This window comes from Anser anser (genome assembly GCF_964211835.1).
Source record: "Anser anser genome assembly, chromosome: 9".
NCBI lineage: Eukaryota > Metazoa > Chordata > Aves > Anseriformes > Anatidae > Anser > Anser anser.
The window spans coordinates 13762079-13780539 of NC_139729.1; the positions used below are offsets into that span (position 1 = coordinate 13762079).

At 46.5% G+C, this 18461-nt stretch overlaps 2 protein-coding genes across 5 annotated transcripts; one reads left to right on the forward strand and one right to left on the reverse strand.

Moving 5' to 3' along the window:
* Positions 1-88: 88 nt before the first annotated feature.
* On the reverse strand, positions 89-10225 carry ING5 (inhibitor of growth family member 5). Of its 3 annotated transcripts, XR_014588133.1 has the most exons (9): positions 10104-10222; positions 9952-10023; positions 8708-8874; positions 7142-7253; positions 6057-6150; positions 4945-5080; positions 4709-4770; positions 3927-4071; positions 89-3492 (listed from the first exon to the last, which is right to left on the reverse strand). XR_014588133.1 is itself a non-coding variant. In XM_083848696.1 (8 exons), exons 1-8 carry the CDS (start codon positions 10138-10140, stop codon positions 3450-3452), a joined length of 723 nt encoding a protein of 240 aa, XP_083704822.1. In that variant the 5' UTR covers positions 10141-10221; the 3' UTR covers positions 89-3449. The 3 variants fall into 3 exon arrangements, 2 of the variants coding, with proteins under 2 accessions (XP_083704822.1, XP_083704823.1); XM_083848696.1 differs by lacking the exon at positions 3927-4071 and having other exon boundaries at positions 10104-10221; XM_083848697.1 differs by lacking the exons at positions 3927-4071; positions 4709-4770 and having other exon boundaries at positions 89-567; positions 4994-5080; positions 10104-10225.
* Positions 10226-10367: 142 nt separating this feature from the next.
* On the forward strand, positions 10368-18164 carry DTYMK (deoxythymidylate kinase). 2 transcript variants are annotated; one of them, XM_083848699.1, is made up of 5 exons: positions 10436-10677; positions 10783-10891; positions 11849-11939; positions 15409-15606; positions 17066-18164. In XM_083848699.1, the coding sequence occupies exons 1-5, from the start codon at positions 10548-10550 to the stop codon at positions 17174-17176; spliced, it is 639 nt and encodes a 212-aa protein (XP_083704825.1). In that variant the 5' UTR covers positions 10436-10547; the 3' UTR covers positions 17177-18164. The 2 variants fall into 2 exon arrangements, with proteins under 2 accessions (XP_083704826.1, XP_083704825.1); XM_083848700.1 differs by lacking the exon at positions 10783-10891 and having other exon boundaries at positions 10368-10677.
* The last annotated feature ends 297 nt before the right edge of the window (positions 18165-18461 follow it).

Genomic DNA, 18461 nt, shown 5'->3' on the forward strand with positions numbered 1-18461 from the left:
ATGTCCCGGCCCCGCGCCCGGCCGCGCCGCGGTCCTAGCGCCCGCCCGCCTCAGCCCCGCGTGCTGCCAGGCACCCGCACAGCTCTTGTTCCCAAAAATACTTTATTTGTAAATCAATATAGCCATCATCTATGACAAGATCCAAAAATACAGATATAGATTTTACTTTACATTCTTGTTTGTTGTTTTTTTGTTTTTGTTTAATAAAAAGCTTTATAGTCTCTTCCATTTACAAAGGGAACACAGGTCGGATTCTTTACAAAAATAGAAGAATCGGGTTAAAGTCGCGTCACCTCCAGTTTGGATGAGCTGCGATAAAGCTGAACACCACAGTGTACGCAGGTGCTTCGACAATCTTTAGTGGAACATTCCTTTAAGTATCACAGTCTTGTTCATCCTTCTCCTTAAAGCAGATTTAACACCGTACATTCAGAATTCAGGAGAAAGATTTAAACTCTTTAGTGACCAAAAATGAAGGCTACTGGTATTTCCATCTACAAGAGTCTCTAAAGATCTCTAAACCCAGGTGTAAACAGCCAACAGATGCTCTTGAGCCCGTGACAGCAGCTAGAGGCTCTGTGCTGGTATGTTGGCGACAGGACAGTCTATTGCTGGTGTCGGTGCGATGGGCAGACACGTCGAAGATGTCCCAGCATAAAGAAGAGCGTGGATCACCTCAGCTTTGCTCATGATTCCTAGTGAAGAAGCATCTTTCCTTTTGAAGACTGATGCAAACTTCTAGCACTTTTTTTTTTTTGCTTTGCTGGTTAAAATGGAAAACATCTGTTCTTCTGAGCCCAGGAAAGCACTTGCTAACAAAAAATTTGCTGTCCTACCTGACCATCCTTTCTGAGTTTAGGGCAGCTAGCTTTGCTCTTATTCATCCACAGCTGCACGTTTCCATACTTGCATGCTTCCAGCAAGACCTCCAAAGAGGCGCAATCTAACTTTGAGATTGTTTCAAATCAAATGCTTAATCTATGGTGATAGCACTACTATTAAAGCCTTAGGAGAAGGGGAAAAAATTTTTACAATACCATTGGATGGAAGGGGAAAATAAAACGTGAAACAGCATCACCACTAGCCTTCAGGACACGGTTACACTCTTACATTAATCCAGTGTAGCAGATCAATGAGGTACAGGTCTCACCCACTGGTTACTGAATTACAGGCTGGCTCATGAGGTATCACAATTGAATTTACTCTCAAAACAGAGGCAGAAAGAAGAGGGCTGACTGTATTTCTAAGATCAGGTTTACATGATTGTGCTGCTTCTCCCCCTCTCACCCTCAATCCGTTTCTAATTCGTCTGTGTGGTTTTGGGGTGCTTTTACAATGACAACAATGAGAAACGTACATTGTCTTGTAAACATAGCTATGGAAACTTCATATATAGCATGGAGTGATGCAACCTAACAAGGACATGTACAACATCACACTTCAAATGAGAGGGCCCTGGAGACAGGTCTTTTTGCATAGCGGATGCAATAAATCAAAACGTTCACAGAAAACCTGTCTCAGTATCAAAATGTTTCTTCTGCAAGAGTCCTTACGTACCTGTAGCATCTACAAAACCCAGCAGAGCAAAGCAGGAAAGGAAAACAGGCAAGAGCTGTGTTCTACTTTCACTGCAAAGCACAAGTAAGAGGGCCAGGGCAAGAAAAAACAACCAAAAAAACAACAACAAAGTTCTTTCAGAAGCTGTTGCCAAGGTCCAACTAGAACAGTGTTGTTTTGTTTTTTTTCCCCCCTCACCCCCCTCTGTACTGTTTATTCAGATTGCTTTTAAAGCAGAAGAAAAGCTTATCTGGAAGCATTTCCAACAGTCTGCACCAAGAGCTCCGCACAATGGTATGCCAAGTAACACACAGCCCTGCACAGAGCTGCCATAAACACCCATCACAGACCACAGCTGGAAGAGTTCATGAACCCTGGTCTGTACTGCTGCAGGGTTTTGGTGTTTTCTCCCTCCCCTAGCAGAAAAACCTTTACCCACAACATTTTTGTGTAGGCAGTTAAGCCCAATAATCCAGGATATATCTAAAGACAATACTTATCTCTGTTCTTCCCTCAGCTTCTGAATCTGCTATAACTCAAAGGAGGGAAAAAAAAAACACCAAAAAAAACACAAAAAACACACACACACACAAAAAGACTTGAGTTTTCCTATTACTGATTTCCTTCTCATCCTTCTGCTGCAGCAACTGGCACGGTGATGACAGCAAGGATTCACATTCAAGATCTGAAAGGCAGCTTAAAGAAGTCAAGAACAGGCAAATATGCCCCTACTAAGAAGGCAAGATGTCATTTTAAAACATTCCTACTGAATTGCCTTCTTCAATAAGACAGCTTCATAGCACAATTCTATTAACACACCACAACCTCCACCAAGCTACCTAATGGCCACCCTTCTTTCAGCTTTGCTGCACCATCACAGGAATGTACGTGTTATCCTTGCAGAGGATTCCCTTAAAGCTTCTTTTCCTGATTTACTGAGGTGCAACGCAGGCATACACAAGTAATAAAAATAAGGCCTTCATCTTCTGTTACGAATAAATCAGACCCTCTATAACAATACTCTAGGTTTCAACTTCACAGTAATATACTTAAAGAATTTCCAAAGAAATGAAAACTGACAGGAAAGGTAACTCACTCTCTCAGTACTACTGTCAGTAAGAAACACTGCAGGACAATTCCTGTGAGATTTAAAGCTCTTGTCCCAGAAGAGACAAACCTTTTATAGGAGGCAAAAAGTCAGATGTTTTGCTTCTCTTAAGGTTCACATGAATGCAAGCAAGATCAAGTAAAATAATGGCAGTGCAAAGTTAGACAGAAGAAATTCCCCAGAAGAGAAGATACGGTCTTATCTCCATCCCATCCCTACCCTGTCAAAACTAAGCACAGTATTTGGCTTTGAGGAAACAGACATTGGAAACAGCTGACCAGCTTTCTTGTTCCTCTGTACAACAAAACTGCAGAACAAATGGACTTCACACCAAAACTATTCCTCTTCTGCAGGCTACAATAGAGACAGTTCCTTTTTTTCTACCATGCTAAGCTCCAGGTAACTGAACGACTTCAGTGATGGCGATGCACCGTGAAGTTACAGGTATCTCATGTGCCTGCAACGCCTTATGTGGTTTCACAGACTCCTATAAACTAGCAGACTTACAGCTACTGGCTGCCCTAACACTTCATAGTAACACTGATTACAGTGTTGTGCAAGTGTAACATAAATAAAATCCCTGTGGCAGATTCCCTCCCTCCCGCAGTCATTTTCTTATGAAAGAACAGGAATTACAACTGGCCACTGGACAATTAAATATCGTATCAGAAAAAGGAAGAGGGTAGGTTTTAAAATCAAAATCAAAAAGATGATATTGCAACTTGAAGGAAGGAATATATTAAAAAACTCTTCTAGCCTCAAAGGACGTATTCCCCTCTACTCCTTACTTCTTTTTCTTTCTTTCCTGAACACAACGTGGACAAAACCTACAGGGAAAAAGAATAACAAAAAGACAGTAATTAGTTCCTGAAGATAACAACATATCACTCAAGAGCTCTTTCTATCATTTGGAAATGAGCAGGAGGGGTGGTAATTTTAACTAATAGCAACAACTTCATGACATGTAGGAAGACTGGGCAAACAGGAAAGGAATTGTACAGACTCTGGTGAACAGCACTAAAAGGCTTCCAGGGCTGCCCCTCACAGCCATGATTCCCCCATTTCATTCACCTAAAAGTTACTCCAAGTAACAAAGTCAGAGAAAATAAGATATTTTCCTCCAGTTCATTCCTTCCTCTCCCTCCAGTGACTGCAGATGGCTGCAGTTCACTTCTACTTCAGCTTGTTTCTGATAAGCGTCTTACAGATAGATGAGAGGAGCCCATCAAATAGAAATATTTACGTCTCAAAGTCTGCTTACTGAAACAATCAGCATTTAACTCAGTGGCTAGCCATTAAACTTCAGCTCCATGCTATCACCGGTTTACTTCAGTATCTGATTGGAATGCAGTGACCTACTGCTCTATGCACTTGCACGCTTACGATTATTCCCATCACGCTGTGTTCTGTAAAATAAACATTTTAGTCATGTTATTTGTCCCCACTTAATACAGTAGCACAATTTCATTTCCTCTTGAAAATTCACTTTTCTTATGCTAACTGAAGAGTGTGGCATTTTAATTGTAAAGAGAACAATTACACAAAGTTTTTGTCCTTTGATAAAGCAAGTACAGAACAAGCGTATGACTTTCAAAGATGGGCACGTAAGCAAAACCTAAACAGAATTCTAACACTTCGTTTCCATAAATGGGGAAAAAAAAGAATTATTTTCTCAACCTTAACCACAACAACAGTTGCACAGCAATACAGCAAACGTGAGATTTAAGATATACATATTGACACAAGCCTCAGCTCATGAACTGCTCTACTTACCGTGAAAATTTACATACACCCAGGTCCTTGTTTTGCTCCCACCAAAATCTGTGGCAACTAAGACTCCCATGGAAGCAGCCCCTAATAAACAAGTTCCCCTTCTGCCTTCACAAAATTGCAGTCTCAAACCCTACAGGATGCAAAGCTCTGATGACAAGAGCAAAGTTCCTTTGTCAGGAAGGGTCACAATAGGGTTTCGATTCTTTTTGTGATTCTTGTTGAGGGAAAATGTAGCTTGGTAAAAGTAAAAAGCCTGTGTGTCCTCCTTACCATTTCCCTTTTGGTTTGGTGGTGAGATCCACACAAGCAAAGTGGAACCATTCAATTGGGCACTGCAAAACAAAGAAAAAATCCTCAGAAGAGATGCTTAGCATTTCACAAGCGTTACGTTTGTTTTGGATGATCTAATTGAGCAAGTACCCCCCTCAGATTTCACAGTGCTGTGATGTTGCAATCATCATTTCGAAAGACATGGAGCACCTTTTGACAACAAACCAAGTGCTTACATCTGGGTTGTCACAGCCGATCATTTCTCCGTACGACACCTGGTGACACAAGCAGTAGGTGGGCTCGTTGGGGTCCACTGGCATGTCTAGGACATCTGAGGGATGCACTGACAGGATGGTATCAGCAAACTCAGAGCTGTAGACAAGAACAGTTTGAGGACAAAAGACTTTTCAGTTATGGACAACTATACATTTCCAAGATCTAAATCCCTCTTGGGAAAATTAGTTTTTAACAATATCTTCCTTAGAAATCATTGAACCCACTTGAGAGTTTAATTACATTCACATATTGTCCAATAATTAAAAACATAAAGCAGGTTTGATCAAACACAAAAATATGAGCTCAACTATAAAGATTAAGAGAATGATTTGTAGATGACATGACTAAAGTAACCAAATGAACATACAACTCACTTCTGTTTGCAGGGCAGAATAATCTGCCTTTTTTTCCCCAGTCCATTTTAATATATATTCTTCTTTCTCTGCCAGGCATGAGGGAACCCCCTTGCTCTGACACGTCAGTAACACGTAATAGAAAATACATTCTTTTCTTGCCCCTCCATTTAGCCAATTGAAGATAGTAGAATTAACTGGGTTAAAAAAAATAAAAAAATCACACGATGGAGGTGACGTGCTTTCTTCCTCGCCTCACAAAATGGAATTATATTATTCAAGACTATTTAGGACACAGTTGTTTGAAAACAACCACAAAAAACTCTCCAAGATTTCCGCAACAGCAATACAACATCAGTATTTGTCCCAATAGGCAAGTGTTTCTTTGCAATGAGTATTGCAAGCAACGTTTAAAAATAGCTGCATGACAAAAATCAAAGCTATTTTCTACCAGCTTGCCAACAGCAACACAGGCTCTGATCTTGTCCTTCCAGACAGAGGGCATTCCAAGCATGCTGAGTTTCCACATGTCAAGCAAGGAGTTAATTAACAAATCTGACTTGTCCTAAAGAGGACTCTAATGAAATATAGTTAAGACCACAATAACCTAACCACCACTAACACCCAGACAGGAGAGTCATAAATAAGGTAACATGAGCTTAGGGAAAATTCATGAAATGTTGAGCCAAAGTCACCAGAACTGTAGCTGGGTGTCTTACCCTCCTTTGAGTTTCTTTTTCTTTGGTGTATCTTCTTCAGATGTTCGCCTGCCTCGACCACGAGAGCCTCTTTTGTCTTTTTGACTTCGTCCCTCTATAAAAGAAAAAAAGTGCATTGTTTCAGCTTCTTTGAATACCAGAAACATCCCCAGGTATTTTACTTTTGGTGCATTTGTTTTGAAATCCTTCCGTGATACGTAATTCAATACAAACACCGATTCTGAAATATACATACACTTTTCTGCCACAAACACGCCAAGCTTGCAGGTAGTATTACTAAGCGCCTAATTCCTATGTTTGCAGTTCTGGCAATTAAATCACTACAGTACAATGTCAGTGCATAGTGTCACACAAGATTTAAACAGCATCACATTTGATCAGATGTGACATAATGCAGATTTAAAAAATAATAAGTGTATTTTTAAACATTTGGCCAGTTAATTGGTTACTCAGCTACTGACTTAACTTTTATCTCCACAGGTCCGTACTCCTCATCTTACTCTTTATTTCATAGCTCAAAGGCATAAAGCTGTGTTGATGTTAACCGTAACCAAGTTTCACCGTAGTTACAGGAGATTTCCTGTATATGTTACAGAAATTGGTATCTTCCTTTACCTCTTAATTTTTCCTGCTGTTCTCAGCTTGACGAATATCCAAATCCAGTAAAAGCAGGAAAATAAGCAGATGTCTTCTCCAAAAGATCTTAGAACTTACTCAGTAATAGATCAAGCCTGAATCCAACCGTTAAACTCAAGAGGTGTAGGAACCATGGGCTGAACATCAGTTCAGTTTTGCCTCGGTTAGATCCCCCTTAGCCAGTGACAACCAGTCACCATGACTGACAACCAGTGACCATGGGCCACCTCAGGATGCTCTGACAAGGGAGAGCGCAGGTTAGATTCTAGCACTAGATTTTTTCCTTCCCCCTGTTCATTGGTCAGCGCAACACTGTAAATATCTGAAGAGCATTCACAAGTACAGGAGAGCACCATAGCCTCCTGAAACGACAGCCCAACTCTATATTTTAGCCTCTCTGGTTACGCTCCATGCTGAAAAAGGCTGTCAAACACATAACATTTACGCACTTTTCAGGCTTCGTGCTCCAGGGTTTTCAAAGTCGCTGCCTTCCAGTTTATCTTTCAGATCTGCTTCAAACCGTGCCAAGTCTGCATCCAGCCGGCGGATATGCTTATCCACCTGCACAGAAGAGGAAACCACAAACTGAATTATTAAAAAAACAAAACAAAACAAAAAAAACTCTTAAACCAAGAACAGGAAGGTCTAGTAACTTGGCTGCTATCAGCATGAACAGGAATGTAACACTTGAAGGCAAGGCGTGAGAGGTGTACCAAACTGGAAGAAGGGAAATGGTACATACAATGGGAATTAAAGCAAACAGAGAAAGAAAAAAGCTGAAGCAAGCTTGCTAAAAGCAAGAGAACCCAATCCCAATGCAAGCAAAGAGAAATAAAGGAAAAAGGGGGTGGGAGAAGGCGGCATAAAGGAGAGTCAAAACAACTAGACTAATGGTTTGCAGAACAAAACAAAATGATGAAAGATATTTAAAGATTGTTTTCTCCTGGCCATCTAAAAAATATATTATTCAACTGATATCCATTAAAGGCGGCAACATTTTCTGTAGTATTTCACTAGCATGCTATTTAATGAAATTGAATAACAAATACAAGCCATCTCCAATATCAAGTCAGTACACATTACGTAAGTATCTCATAATACCCTGGTGACAATAATGTGGCTTACAGAACAGAGATGTAGCAAAGGTGTTTTAACCCTCATCCCTCACCCCCAAACCATGTTGCTGCAGTACCTATTCATGAAGTTAGTGTTTATCTAGGATGCTTTTCAATCCCTGTGAAATAATTTCCTTTTCTGCAGTGTTTGACGTCAATAAAAAGTACTCCAGCTGCAGCTGTCACTTTTAATTAGAATCCAGAGCATCTCTAGAAGCTACATAAAACATGCTAAGAACAGACAAAAAGGATTCCCCTCGTTTAAGATGCACCTATGGGATAAAATAGGCAGAGATAAGAATTACTCAAGGGACAGATAAACAGACAGGAGTAGGTGCAGAACAGGAGAAAAGTGGAAAGCTGCACCTTAAGAAAAGATATTTTCTCACTGCAAGTTTGACATCTAGTATACAGCCAAAACAGTGGAGCTGACCGGTCTCCATGCCTCTGTCACCTGGAAATCCAAGAAACTGGAAAGATTTCCCTCAACTCTTCCACAATACAGCTTTAAAGCTGACCTAAAAAATGTTGTTTATGACCAAGACCAGGCCTAAATGAATTAGTGGGTGAAAGGGGAGTGGGCGGGGTAAATATGCTGTCATTATTAGACAGCAGATGTGTACTTCTGATAAAGCGATCTCCAACCTTTAATCAGTAGAGAAGCCTACTTGACACAAAACCCAGGAACACAAGGGGAGGCCTTTTTTTTTTGGAGGGGGGGGGGAGGATAACAGTAAGAAAAGGAAGCTTAAGAACTAATACTTTGTTTCAGTAAGATATTAAAGGCAAATACGCCAGGAAAAAGACAAACGGATGCTGCAGAAGCACCTCTCAAGTCTGTCACCAGCCCCAGTCCAGATTATGATTCTATTTACGAGTCTCACTGTTTTTGGTCCTCACCATCTCATATGTCTGCATGGCCAGCTGTACTTTATCGTCGCTGTACTCTTTACATTTACTGTAGGCACTTTGGATTTTTTTCAGGTGTTCCACTCGCTCCTCGGGCAACATGTTCTTCACAGATTCAATGTATTCTGCTGCAAGACTGTCAATTTCTGCTTTCTTATCTGAAAAGCAGAGACACGGTACACATACGTGAGAAAGCCATCATCCAAAGGAAGTATTTTTACCTTCTGCCTCTCTCTAGTATTTAGAAGACCCCTCCAGAGAGTTTTTGGACTTGCCTTGATTCTTTAATGCATTTACCTTTTTTTATTAAAGATTAATTTAAAGGCATACTGTCTTCAACACCTGTGGTATAGTGCTGGTTTCTCAAGTGTTTTGCTGTTCAGAGGAGAGGCTCAGTTAAGACCAGAAACAGAATCAATACGTTCTCCAACTTCAACCTCTCTTTCCGTATGAAGAACACTGTATTTGCTGCATGGCTTTGTTTTAATGTCTCAAATTGAAAATCATTAATGCACAATCACATGTCAACAGAAACCTCAAAAAAAAAAAAAAAGGAAAAGAAGTCTTAAAGGCATGCAGCAATCTACAATTCAGTAGATGTGAAAATAAGTATGTCTGACAGCAAGAACGTCCAAGGGGCAATCAGGTACAGTGACCACAATTATACATAACTACAAGTTAGCAAGCAACAGCTGAAAATGAAACCCCATGCCCAGTGAGGTGAAGGACTCCCAGAAAACCAGCATGAGACTGGTTGAGGGAAACAGGGAAGCTCCTGAGTTGGAAGGGACCCACAAAGATCACCGGGTCCAACTCCTGGCTCCACACAGGACCGCCCAAAAACCAAACCGTGTGTCCCAGAGCCTTGTCCAAACGCTTCTTGAACTCCAGCAGGCTCGGTGCCGTGAACGTGAGCAGCCTGTCCCGGTGCCCGACCACCCTCTGGGTGAAGATCCTTTTCCTGACGCCCTCCCCCGGCCCTCCCCCGTCCCAGCCCCATGCCGACCCCTCGGGTCCCGTCGCTGTCCCCGGAGCTCAGCGCCTGCCCCTCGGGAGGGAGCTGCAGGTTGCCATGAGGCCTCCCCTCAGCCTGCTCCGCTCCGGGCCGAACAAACCCAGGCACCAGCCCCCCTCCGGCCCCTTCCCCATCCCCGCAGCCCCCCCCCGCAGCCCAGCCCCCGCGGCTCCCCCCCGGCCCCGGTGCCGCGGCTCCCTGCCGCCGCCTCCGCACGCACCTTCCGTCCGCTGGTCGAGCTCCCGCATCAGCTGGAAGTTGCGCTGCAGCTCGCAGGGCAGGTTCTCGATGCCTGAAACGAGCACAGAGCCCCCTCAGCGCCGCGCCCCCTCACGGCCCCGCCGCCCGCCGCCCCCCGCGCCCGGCGCTCACTGTCCAGGTAGTGCTCCAGGTACATGGCGGCCGCCATCTTGTGCCGCCCGCCCCGCCCCGCTCCGCCGCCGGCCGGCCCCGCCGCGCACGGGCCGCGGCCTCGACCTCATCGCATATTCATGAGCCGCCCGCGCCCATTGGCCGCCACGTATTGCATATTCATAAGGGGGGCGGGACCACTCACTTCACCCCTCACAACGGGGCCCGGCGCTCCCTCGGTGCCCTCTGGGGGGCGCTGCGCCTGGCGGCCTCCCCCCCCACCACCCCACCGCGCGCCCTTTGCCCGTTCTCCCCGTTTTTTCCCTCAAAACAGCGGGCGAGCACCGCCCCCGCCCCCCCCTTAACGCCCGGCCTCCCTTTTGGAGGACTCCGCCGCCTCTATGGCTCCCCGCTGCCCAGAGCGCCGCCGGGGCGGGGCGGGGACCGGGAGCGGGAGCGGGCGGCATGGCGTGCGGCCGGGGGGCGCTGATCGTGCTGGAAGGGATGGACAGGGCCGGCAAGAGCACGCAGGGCCGGCGGCTGGTGGAGGCGCTGCGGGCCGGCGGGCACCGCGCCGACCTCCTCCGCTTCCCCGGTACGCGGGGGCTGGGGCTCGGGGGGGGGGGGTGTCGGGGGGGGGGGGTGCTGCCGCCGTTACCGCCGCCGCCACCACCGAGCTGTGTCGCCCCTTCGGTTGCAGAGAGGACGACGGAGATCGGGCGGCTGCTGGGAGCCTACCTGGTGGGGGAGAAGGACGTGGAGGACCACGCCGTGCACCTCCTGTTCTCCGCCAACCGCTGGGAGCACGTGTAAAGATGGCGGGGGTCGGGGGGGGGGGGGGGGGGAGGCGGGCACCCCCTCAGCCCTGCGCCCCTCAGCCCTGCTGCTGCCCTCGGGCCCGGCCTGAGCGAGCAGCGAGCCCCCGCCGGGCTGGGGGTCGGGGTCAGGGCCAGGCACGGCCTGCTCGAGGCCAGGAGCCTGTGCCCGTTCCCCTCCAGCCCCAGGCAGCGCCCTAAACGGGCTGCCCTCCCTGTGAGCTGCCCTCCCGGTGTGGGTGGAGGGTTCGGGCTCGTCCCCTGCAGCTCCCTCTGTGCTGCTGGGTCCAGAAACCAGGGGATTTCATCGCCACCTGGATTGAGCACCGCCACCTGGGAGCCCAAAGGGAGCGGGCAAACCGCAGCGTCACCGAGCCCCTGAGCACAGCCTTTGGTGTACTGAGCTGCTGCCCCAGCCTGGGAGCTACTGCTCGTGTGGTTTTTTGCCAAACGGAGGCTTTGTGTGTGTAGCTGGGGCCGTCGGTGACAGCTGTTGTGCTTACCTGGGCCTCTGTGCTGCAAAATGTTTTCTGTTTTTAAAAAAAAGCTTCGCTGATTCTGCTGTAGCAGGAGTGCCGAGCAAACTGGGAGAGCATGAGGCAGATGGGTGAGCTGCAGTAAGAAATGTCTCTTGTAAATAAAGGATGCTTTTCTCTGACAGAGGCAAGTATTTCAAACCCACTGCACCACTTAGGAAGGAAGACTAAGCTGTTCGTGCCTGGCTGTAGCTCATCGGTGATCGTGCTGCAAGCTGTGGAGCTGCCTAGAGCAATGCCCTGCACTGGTGCACCCTGAATGTGGGTGTCTCGAAAGGGTATTTGCTTAATATCTTAGAGGACGGAGCACAAATAGGAATTGATTCATGATCAGTGTCACGGATGACCCTGATGCTGCTAATGATCAGTTTGAAGTCGGAAGTGTAACTTATTTTTTCTTCTCTATGGTTTTCAGGCCTTCAATGAAAGAGAAGCTACGTCAAGGGGTCACGCTTGTGGTTGACAGATATGCCTTTTCTGGAGTGGCCTTCACAAGCGCCAAGGAGGTGAGTGAAGGACCCAGCAGGCCCTGCCTCTCTCTGTATTTGGAGAAACAGGAAACGGGGAGAGGCCTGCTCTCGATGTCGGTCAGTGTGGCCCAGGCTCCTTTTCTGGGGAAATGCGGATTGAAATGGGGGATGAAAGTTTCAGCTTAAATGTTAACGTGGCCTGTGTGCCTGTGTCTACCCCTTCCCCCAGAAGAACAGAGAAACTCGTTAGGTTACTTGTTAGCGAGGTAGGCTCACTCCAGAGTTGCACTGGGGAACCCCAAACCAGACATGGCACTCCAGGTGTGGGTGCAGGACAGACAGGAAGAAGGATCACTCCTCGTGCTTATACAGCTAGGCTGCTGCTGGCCTTTGCGGCCAGGGCATGCTGCTGACTCATAGTGAGCTCAGTGTCCACCACGAGCCTCAGCCCCTTTTCTGCAGAGCTTCTGCCCAGCTGGTCAGCCTCCAGCCTGTCCTGGTGCATCAGGTTTTTCTTCCCCAGGGTAGGACATTTTGAGTTTGCCTTTGCTGAATGTCTTGAAGTTCCTGGCAGCCTGTTCCTCAGTGTGTTGTGTCCCTCCAGATAGCAGTCCTGCCCTCCTGTGTGCTCACTGTCCCCGCCTGGTGTCATCCAGAAGGTTGCTGAGGGAACGCCCTGTCCTGTCGTTTCAGTCGTTAGAGATGTTGAACAAATGATTGATGAAGGATAATTGATGAAGGATATTCATCCTTGAGTGCTGGCACCAGCAGCCACCTACCGGCTGGACTTTGTGCCACTGGTCACCACGCTCAGCCCAGCAGCCTCGTCGTTTTTTTGCCAACTTGACTGTCTGCCTACCAGTTCGTATCTCACCAGCTTGGTGGAAAGGAGGTCATGCTTACGTCAAGGTACAAAGCACCTACTGCTCTCCTCATATCCTCAGAGCCGGCCTTACTGTAGAAGGCTGTCACGAGAGCCAGGCAGAGTTTCCCGGTGATAAATCCCTGCTGGCTGCTCCCAGTTGCCTTGTTCCTTCATGTGCCTGGACATGGCTTTCAGGAGGATTTGGTCCAGTACCTTCCCAGAAGCTGACGTTAGGCCAACTGGCCTGCTGTTCCCTGGATCTTCCTTCTTGAAGACGAGTGCAATATTTACCTCTTGTAAAGTCTTCAGCAGCTTTGCTTGCTTGCCGTGACCTTTCAGAGGTGATGGAGTGCCTTGCCACGACATTACCAGCTCCCTCAGTATGTGTGGATGCATCCTATTTGGTCCTGTGAATTTGCATATGTCCAGCTGGCTTGACTGCTTCCCTAAATGTGTCTTTCTCTACTGCAGGTGCTGCTGCACTCCTGCCCCCTTTGCTAGTAGGTTTGAGGACCTGGCTGGCTGGGGGCAAACCTTCTCAGTGAAAAGTGATGCAAAACACCCATCAGGTACTTCAGCCTTTTCTGTCCCTTGGCACTAGGTCCCCAGTCCCACTGGGCAGCAGGCCTACATTTTCCTTAGCCGTCCTCCTGCTGCCAGCATCCTTAGAGAAGCCCTTGTTACTCACATCCCTCACTACTTCTGACTTCAGCTGAGCCTTGGCTTTTCCAGCTTCTTCCCTGCACTCTTGAGTAATGTTTCTGTATTATTGCTTGGTGTTGTGCCTATTTCCATCTTCTGTCTGCTTCCTTTCTGCACTTTGGGCCTAGTTAGGAGTTCTTTGTTTATTCCTGCCAGCCTTCTCACATGCTTATCGTGCTTTCTGCACGCTGGGATGTTCCACTTTTCTGTTCTGAGGAGGCTGGCTGTGAAGATCAACCAGCTCTGCTGGGTTCTCTTCCCTCCGTGGCAGTTTTCCTGGGCACCCTGCTAAGGAGATCCCTGATAAACAGAAATCTGCTCTGCTAACGTCCAGACCCGCAGTTCTGTTTGTCTTGTTCACTCCTCTCTGGACTGTAACCCCCACCATCCTGTTCGCTTCAGCCAAGGCTGCCCCTGATCTTCACACCTTCAGCCAGTTCCTCTTCACTTGTGAGTAGCAAGTCCATCAGGGCACCTTCACTCGCTAACTTATTGAATACCTGTGTGGAGAATTTGTCTTCAGCATTCCTGAGAAACCTGGACCGCTTGTGCCCAGCAGATACACAGGTGGCTAAGGTCTTCTATGACTGTCAGGGCCTGCAATTGTGACCCTTCTTCCATCTGTATGAAGAAGGCTTCATCGACGTCCTGTCTTCTGGTCTGTCCCTGACCCTTACCCATAGGTGCCCACCTGGCTCATCTCCTATCCCAAGGCAAAGCTCCCTGTGCTGCAGACACTCCTTTGCAAACAGCACAACCTCTTCCTCCTCACCTTCCAGCCTGTCTTTCCTGAACAGCCTCTGTGGATCCATTGCAGCGCAGCAGTCTGGCAGGCTGTCCCACCTCACCCCTGTAATCCGAGCAGGATCACAGCCCCGCAGCGTCCTGTGCAGGGACATTCCTTGGGTGTTTCCCATGTTGTGTGCTTGAGATAGGTCCCCAGTAGTGCCGCTTTCCAGAGAGCCTCTGCTCTCATATTTTCCCTTAGACGCTTCCTCCTTGCCTGCCACCTTCAGTTCTCTACAGCTTGTAAGCGTTCCCTTGACATACCTAGTTTAAAGCTCTTTTCACTACAGACACTCTTGGCCTGCGCTGGGATGTATCCCATCCCTGCTCTGTAGCCATCGGTCCTTGAAGAGTGTCCTGTGGTCACAGAAGCTGAAAGCTTGCCTGCAACAGCAACCACGCAGCTGGGAGTTGACCTGAATTTATTCCTACCTAGACCTTTCCCCCTTTCTGGAAGAACTGAGTGGATCTTGGGCTCCCATGCCCTGTGTCATCCTCATCCCCCCAAGCCCGGTGGTCGCTCTTGGTACGTGCACCCTGATTGCATCGCTGTCCACCACGTGGATGAGCAGCAAGGAGTAACAGGGTCAGACAAGCCTCAGCAGTCTCTGCAATGTTGTGGATCCATATACCCTTGTGGACGTCTTCAAATTTGTCAGCGGGATCCAAAATTTGGAAAGCTTTGTCTCTTGCATCGGGGCTGGAATTCCTGGGTGGGCTGAGAAGGTGTACGGGAGGTATTCAAACAGGTATCTCCATGGGCACAAACCTACTAAAGCTGCACGGTGTTTATATTTGGGAGCACCTTTCTTTTGGACTGATCGCTGTGTGGACTTCAAAATGTGACTCATTATTTCCCTCTGCTGGGCTTTGCGGAAGAGATGTTAAAATCATTAGCTCTGCTTGACTTCAGTGAGCATGAGAGGGGCACGGCACCTAGGAAAATCTGGACCCTCAAAATTGCCAGGAGTGAATTCATGAATTTTAGGCTGGGAAATCACCTTTTCAGTTTGTAGGGCTGTATTCAGTGATTTGTGCTGCATCTCTTCTCTGGCTGTTCCTCCCCTACCCCACTCTCCAGCTATCTTGCTTCTTTCCCTTGTTCTCATTCCTTTCTTTCACCTCAAACTTGGTTGTCTTTGTTTGGGACAGAACTTCTGCGTGGACTGGTGCAAACAGCCTGACATTGGACTCCCAAAGCCAGACCTGATTCTGTTTCTTCAGTTAAGCCCAGAGGAAGCAGCAGCACGAGGGGACTTCGGAAGCGAACGTTACGAGAACAGCCTCTTCCAAGAGAAAGTTCTGCAGTCCTTCTATCATCTGATGAAGGACAAGACGTTAAACTGGAAGGTGAGGAAATAACCCTAAGGGGTCTGTCACAGACTGGGGGTGGTCTCTCACGAGAGGGCTCCCCCCTGGATCGTGTGTGTTGTGCCCTTGTGCTTCCCACTTCCTGCCCTTGGCAAGAAGCTGGGGGGGCGTGCTGGGGACCAGCCAAAGCTGCTGTGGCCTGCAGCAGGGCACTGCTGACACACACTGCTCCAGGATACTGTAAGGGGCCCTGTTGGGTGGGGGAATGTTTTTGTTTGTTGGTTTTGCAGAAGAGAAGAAAACATACACCATAGCACAAAATTAAAAAAAAAAAAAAAGAGCATGCTGTCAAAATTATTGTATTAGACAGTATGGAACTTACCTAACGTCTAGTCTGCAAACCCTGATTTTCCAGAGATTCTAGCAGTGGAATATATTTCCCTTATTACTTGTCATCTGCTATCTCTCTACCCATTATGCGAAAGGAGTTTTCGTTTAAAGTATCAGTGACATGTCTGTTTAAAATACGCCAAACTGCAGAGCTATTAAACAAGTACATAACCAAAACAGATGATGTAGAGGTGACAGGTATCCCTGAAGTGAGCACAGAAATCCAGTTCCAGCACCCATTAACAGTACAGTTAGCATTCCTGGCAATTTGCCCCTCAACATCAGATAAAATAATAGACATCAACAGTTGCCAAATATCCATGTAGTCCAGAACATGAAATGGAGCTCAGTACACCATCAATTACAAGAATAAATTGAGGTCCTCTATCTGCTTGAGAATATTGTGTGAGCACAAAGCTGGGTCATTAGCTGTTCCATAATGAGAAGACTACCATTTAATTACGAAGTGTATTTATACATAGCCTCGCAGTCTGCTCTTTCACAACAATGCTGTGCGGTCCAGTATTCATAGGTCATCATGATCAAATAGGTCATCATGATCAACCTGCACCTGCTTATGTCTTTTAACCAAGTTCTTCCTTTGCCTTGGTCGCTCCTAAATAATTTTAAAGCCATGGAAACAAAACCTTTTGCCAATTAACGTTGACTTGTGATGACCTGCAAGCTGTAATTCTGAAGTGAAATGTCATGTTTTCTAAAACAATATTAGGAAAAACATTGCTGCTTGGAATTTCTCCTGTTAAATACAAGCTTTGTGGAATTTAGTTTTGATATGGGTTGTATTGCTTTACATCTGTTCTGTTGCCTTGCAGTCTCTGTAAAGGTGAAAATCAAGCAAGCTGTCCCTTTTTGTTTCCCTTCATCCTGCCGCACATCTACTTCTTAAGTGTCTGTTCCTGTGTAAAATAAATTTTCCAGTTCCAGTGCAGAAGTAGTGCATGAGAAGTGTAACTAGCTCCTTTCACTGCTCATGAATTGTAACGATATTGAGTAAAGGGGGAGAGCAGAAATAGCAGGAAGGTGGGTTTTTTCCCCATGGTGTTGGAAATTGAGGAACATGTTTCTGTATTTTGTGTTTTGGCAACAGATGATTGATGCTTCAAAGAGCATAGAAGACTTGCACAGAGAAATTAAGTCCATTGCAGAGGAAACCATGCTGGAGGTACAGAATAAACCTTTGGGAGAACTCTGGAAATAAAACTTAATACAGGTTATTCTTTTAGACCTACCAAAAAATTCACCTCTTGGACCTTCCTTGGGTGGATGACGTCTCTACATCACGTTCTAGTTACTACAGCTTAGATCACGTGTATTCTTCCTGGTCCAGCATGGTGCTGATGTGCTTTTGACTGTGCCTGCTTCTCCTCTTCCATTCTCCATAGTCCCCGCTGCTTTTTTTTATAAGCGAGCATACAGAGAGCACAAAACATTCCTTGTGAAATCTTCCCTGCTTCAGGTAGGATCTCTTGTTGGAGGCTTGGTTCTGTAATGTAGATTTGGATACTGAGCCCAGATCTTCCCCAAATGTGATCAGAAGCAACAGGTAGGGAACAGCCTTCCCATATTTGAAGTTCCAGAGAACTACCATGTTTCTGGTTCTTCTTTCTCTCTAGTGGAATGCATCCCCTGTGCTAAAACCAGCTTTTATAATACTTTCTAATAAATTACTCTTTTAAACATTTTGTACAGCAGCAAAGGTGTTTATTTTTTTTTCCTACCACTATGATCACTTACCTTCTAGAAGGACATACAGGAGGTGAAAGTGCAGCAGTTCAGGCACTAAATACAGGGATCACTGCTAGTACGAAGGGATGGATGACTTCCTATTCCAGCCTGCTCCCCAGCTGTTCAGTGAGAACAGTACGGAAGCTGGACAGCTATTGGCAGGGGGGAGTCCGAAATAGATGTTTGCTTGTCACCAGACCCAGTTGAAGGCTGAGTGGTGCACAAATTCCTTTAGACTGGTTGAATTACTCCTGCGACCAAGATCAGAGGAAGAGTCAGCAGTGACTCCTGCACTTCACTTTCCAAGTGAAATTCAGACAGCCCAGCGTACGTTACCAAACCAGATCAGGTACAAGTTGTGAGCTTGCCCACTTCCCTCAGCCTGTACCATTCCGATTACTACCTGAAGGAGCTGCTTTTAGTCTGAGTTGTTACAGTAAAGTTCCAGTGCGTAAAATGGTGATGGGTGTTTGCCGCTTGATTATGCTATAGTAGGTTAAGAGGTCTTCCAAGTCTTCAGCAGTAAAAAATAAATAAATAAATAAATACACTAGTCTAGGATGAGTTAAATTAAAACGTCTGTAAGGTGCATTAATATGGGGATGACCAGCAGAGGTAAGATGTCTCCCTGTCAGACACTTAGCAGTATGGACTGCTCTCCAAGCTGCCCCTACAGAGACTAAACCCTGCTTTCTTAGCTCAATTGGCCTCTGACTGACTAGTCGGGAGAGGAAGGTAAATGTTTAAAACAATGCTGC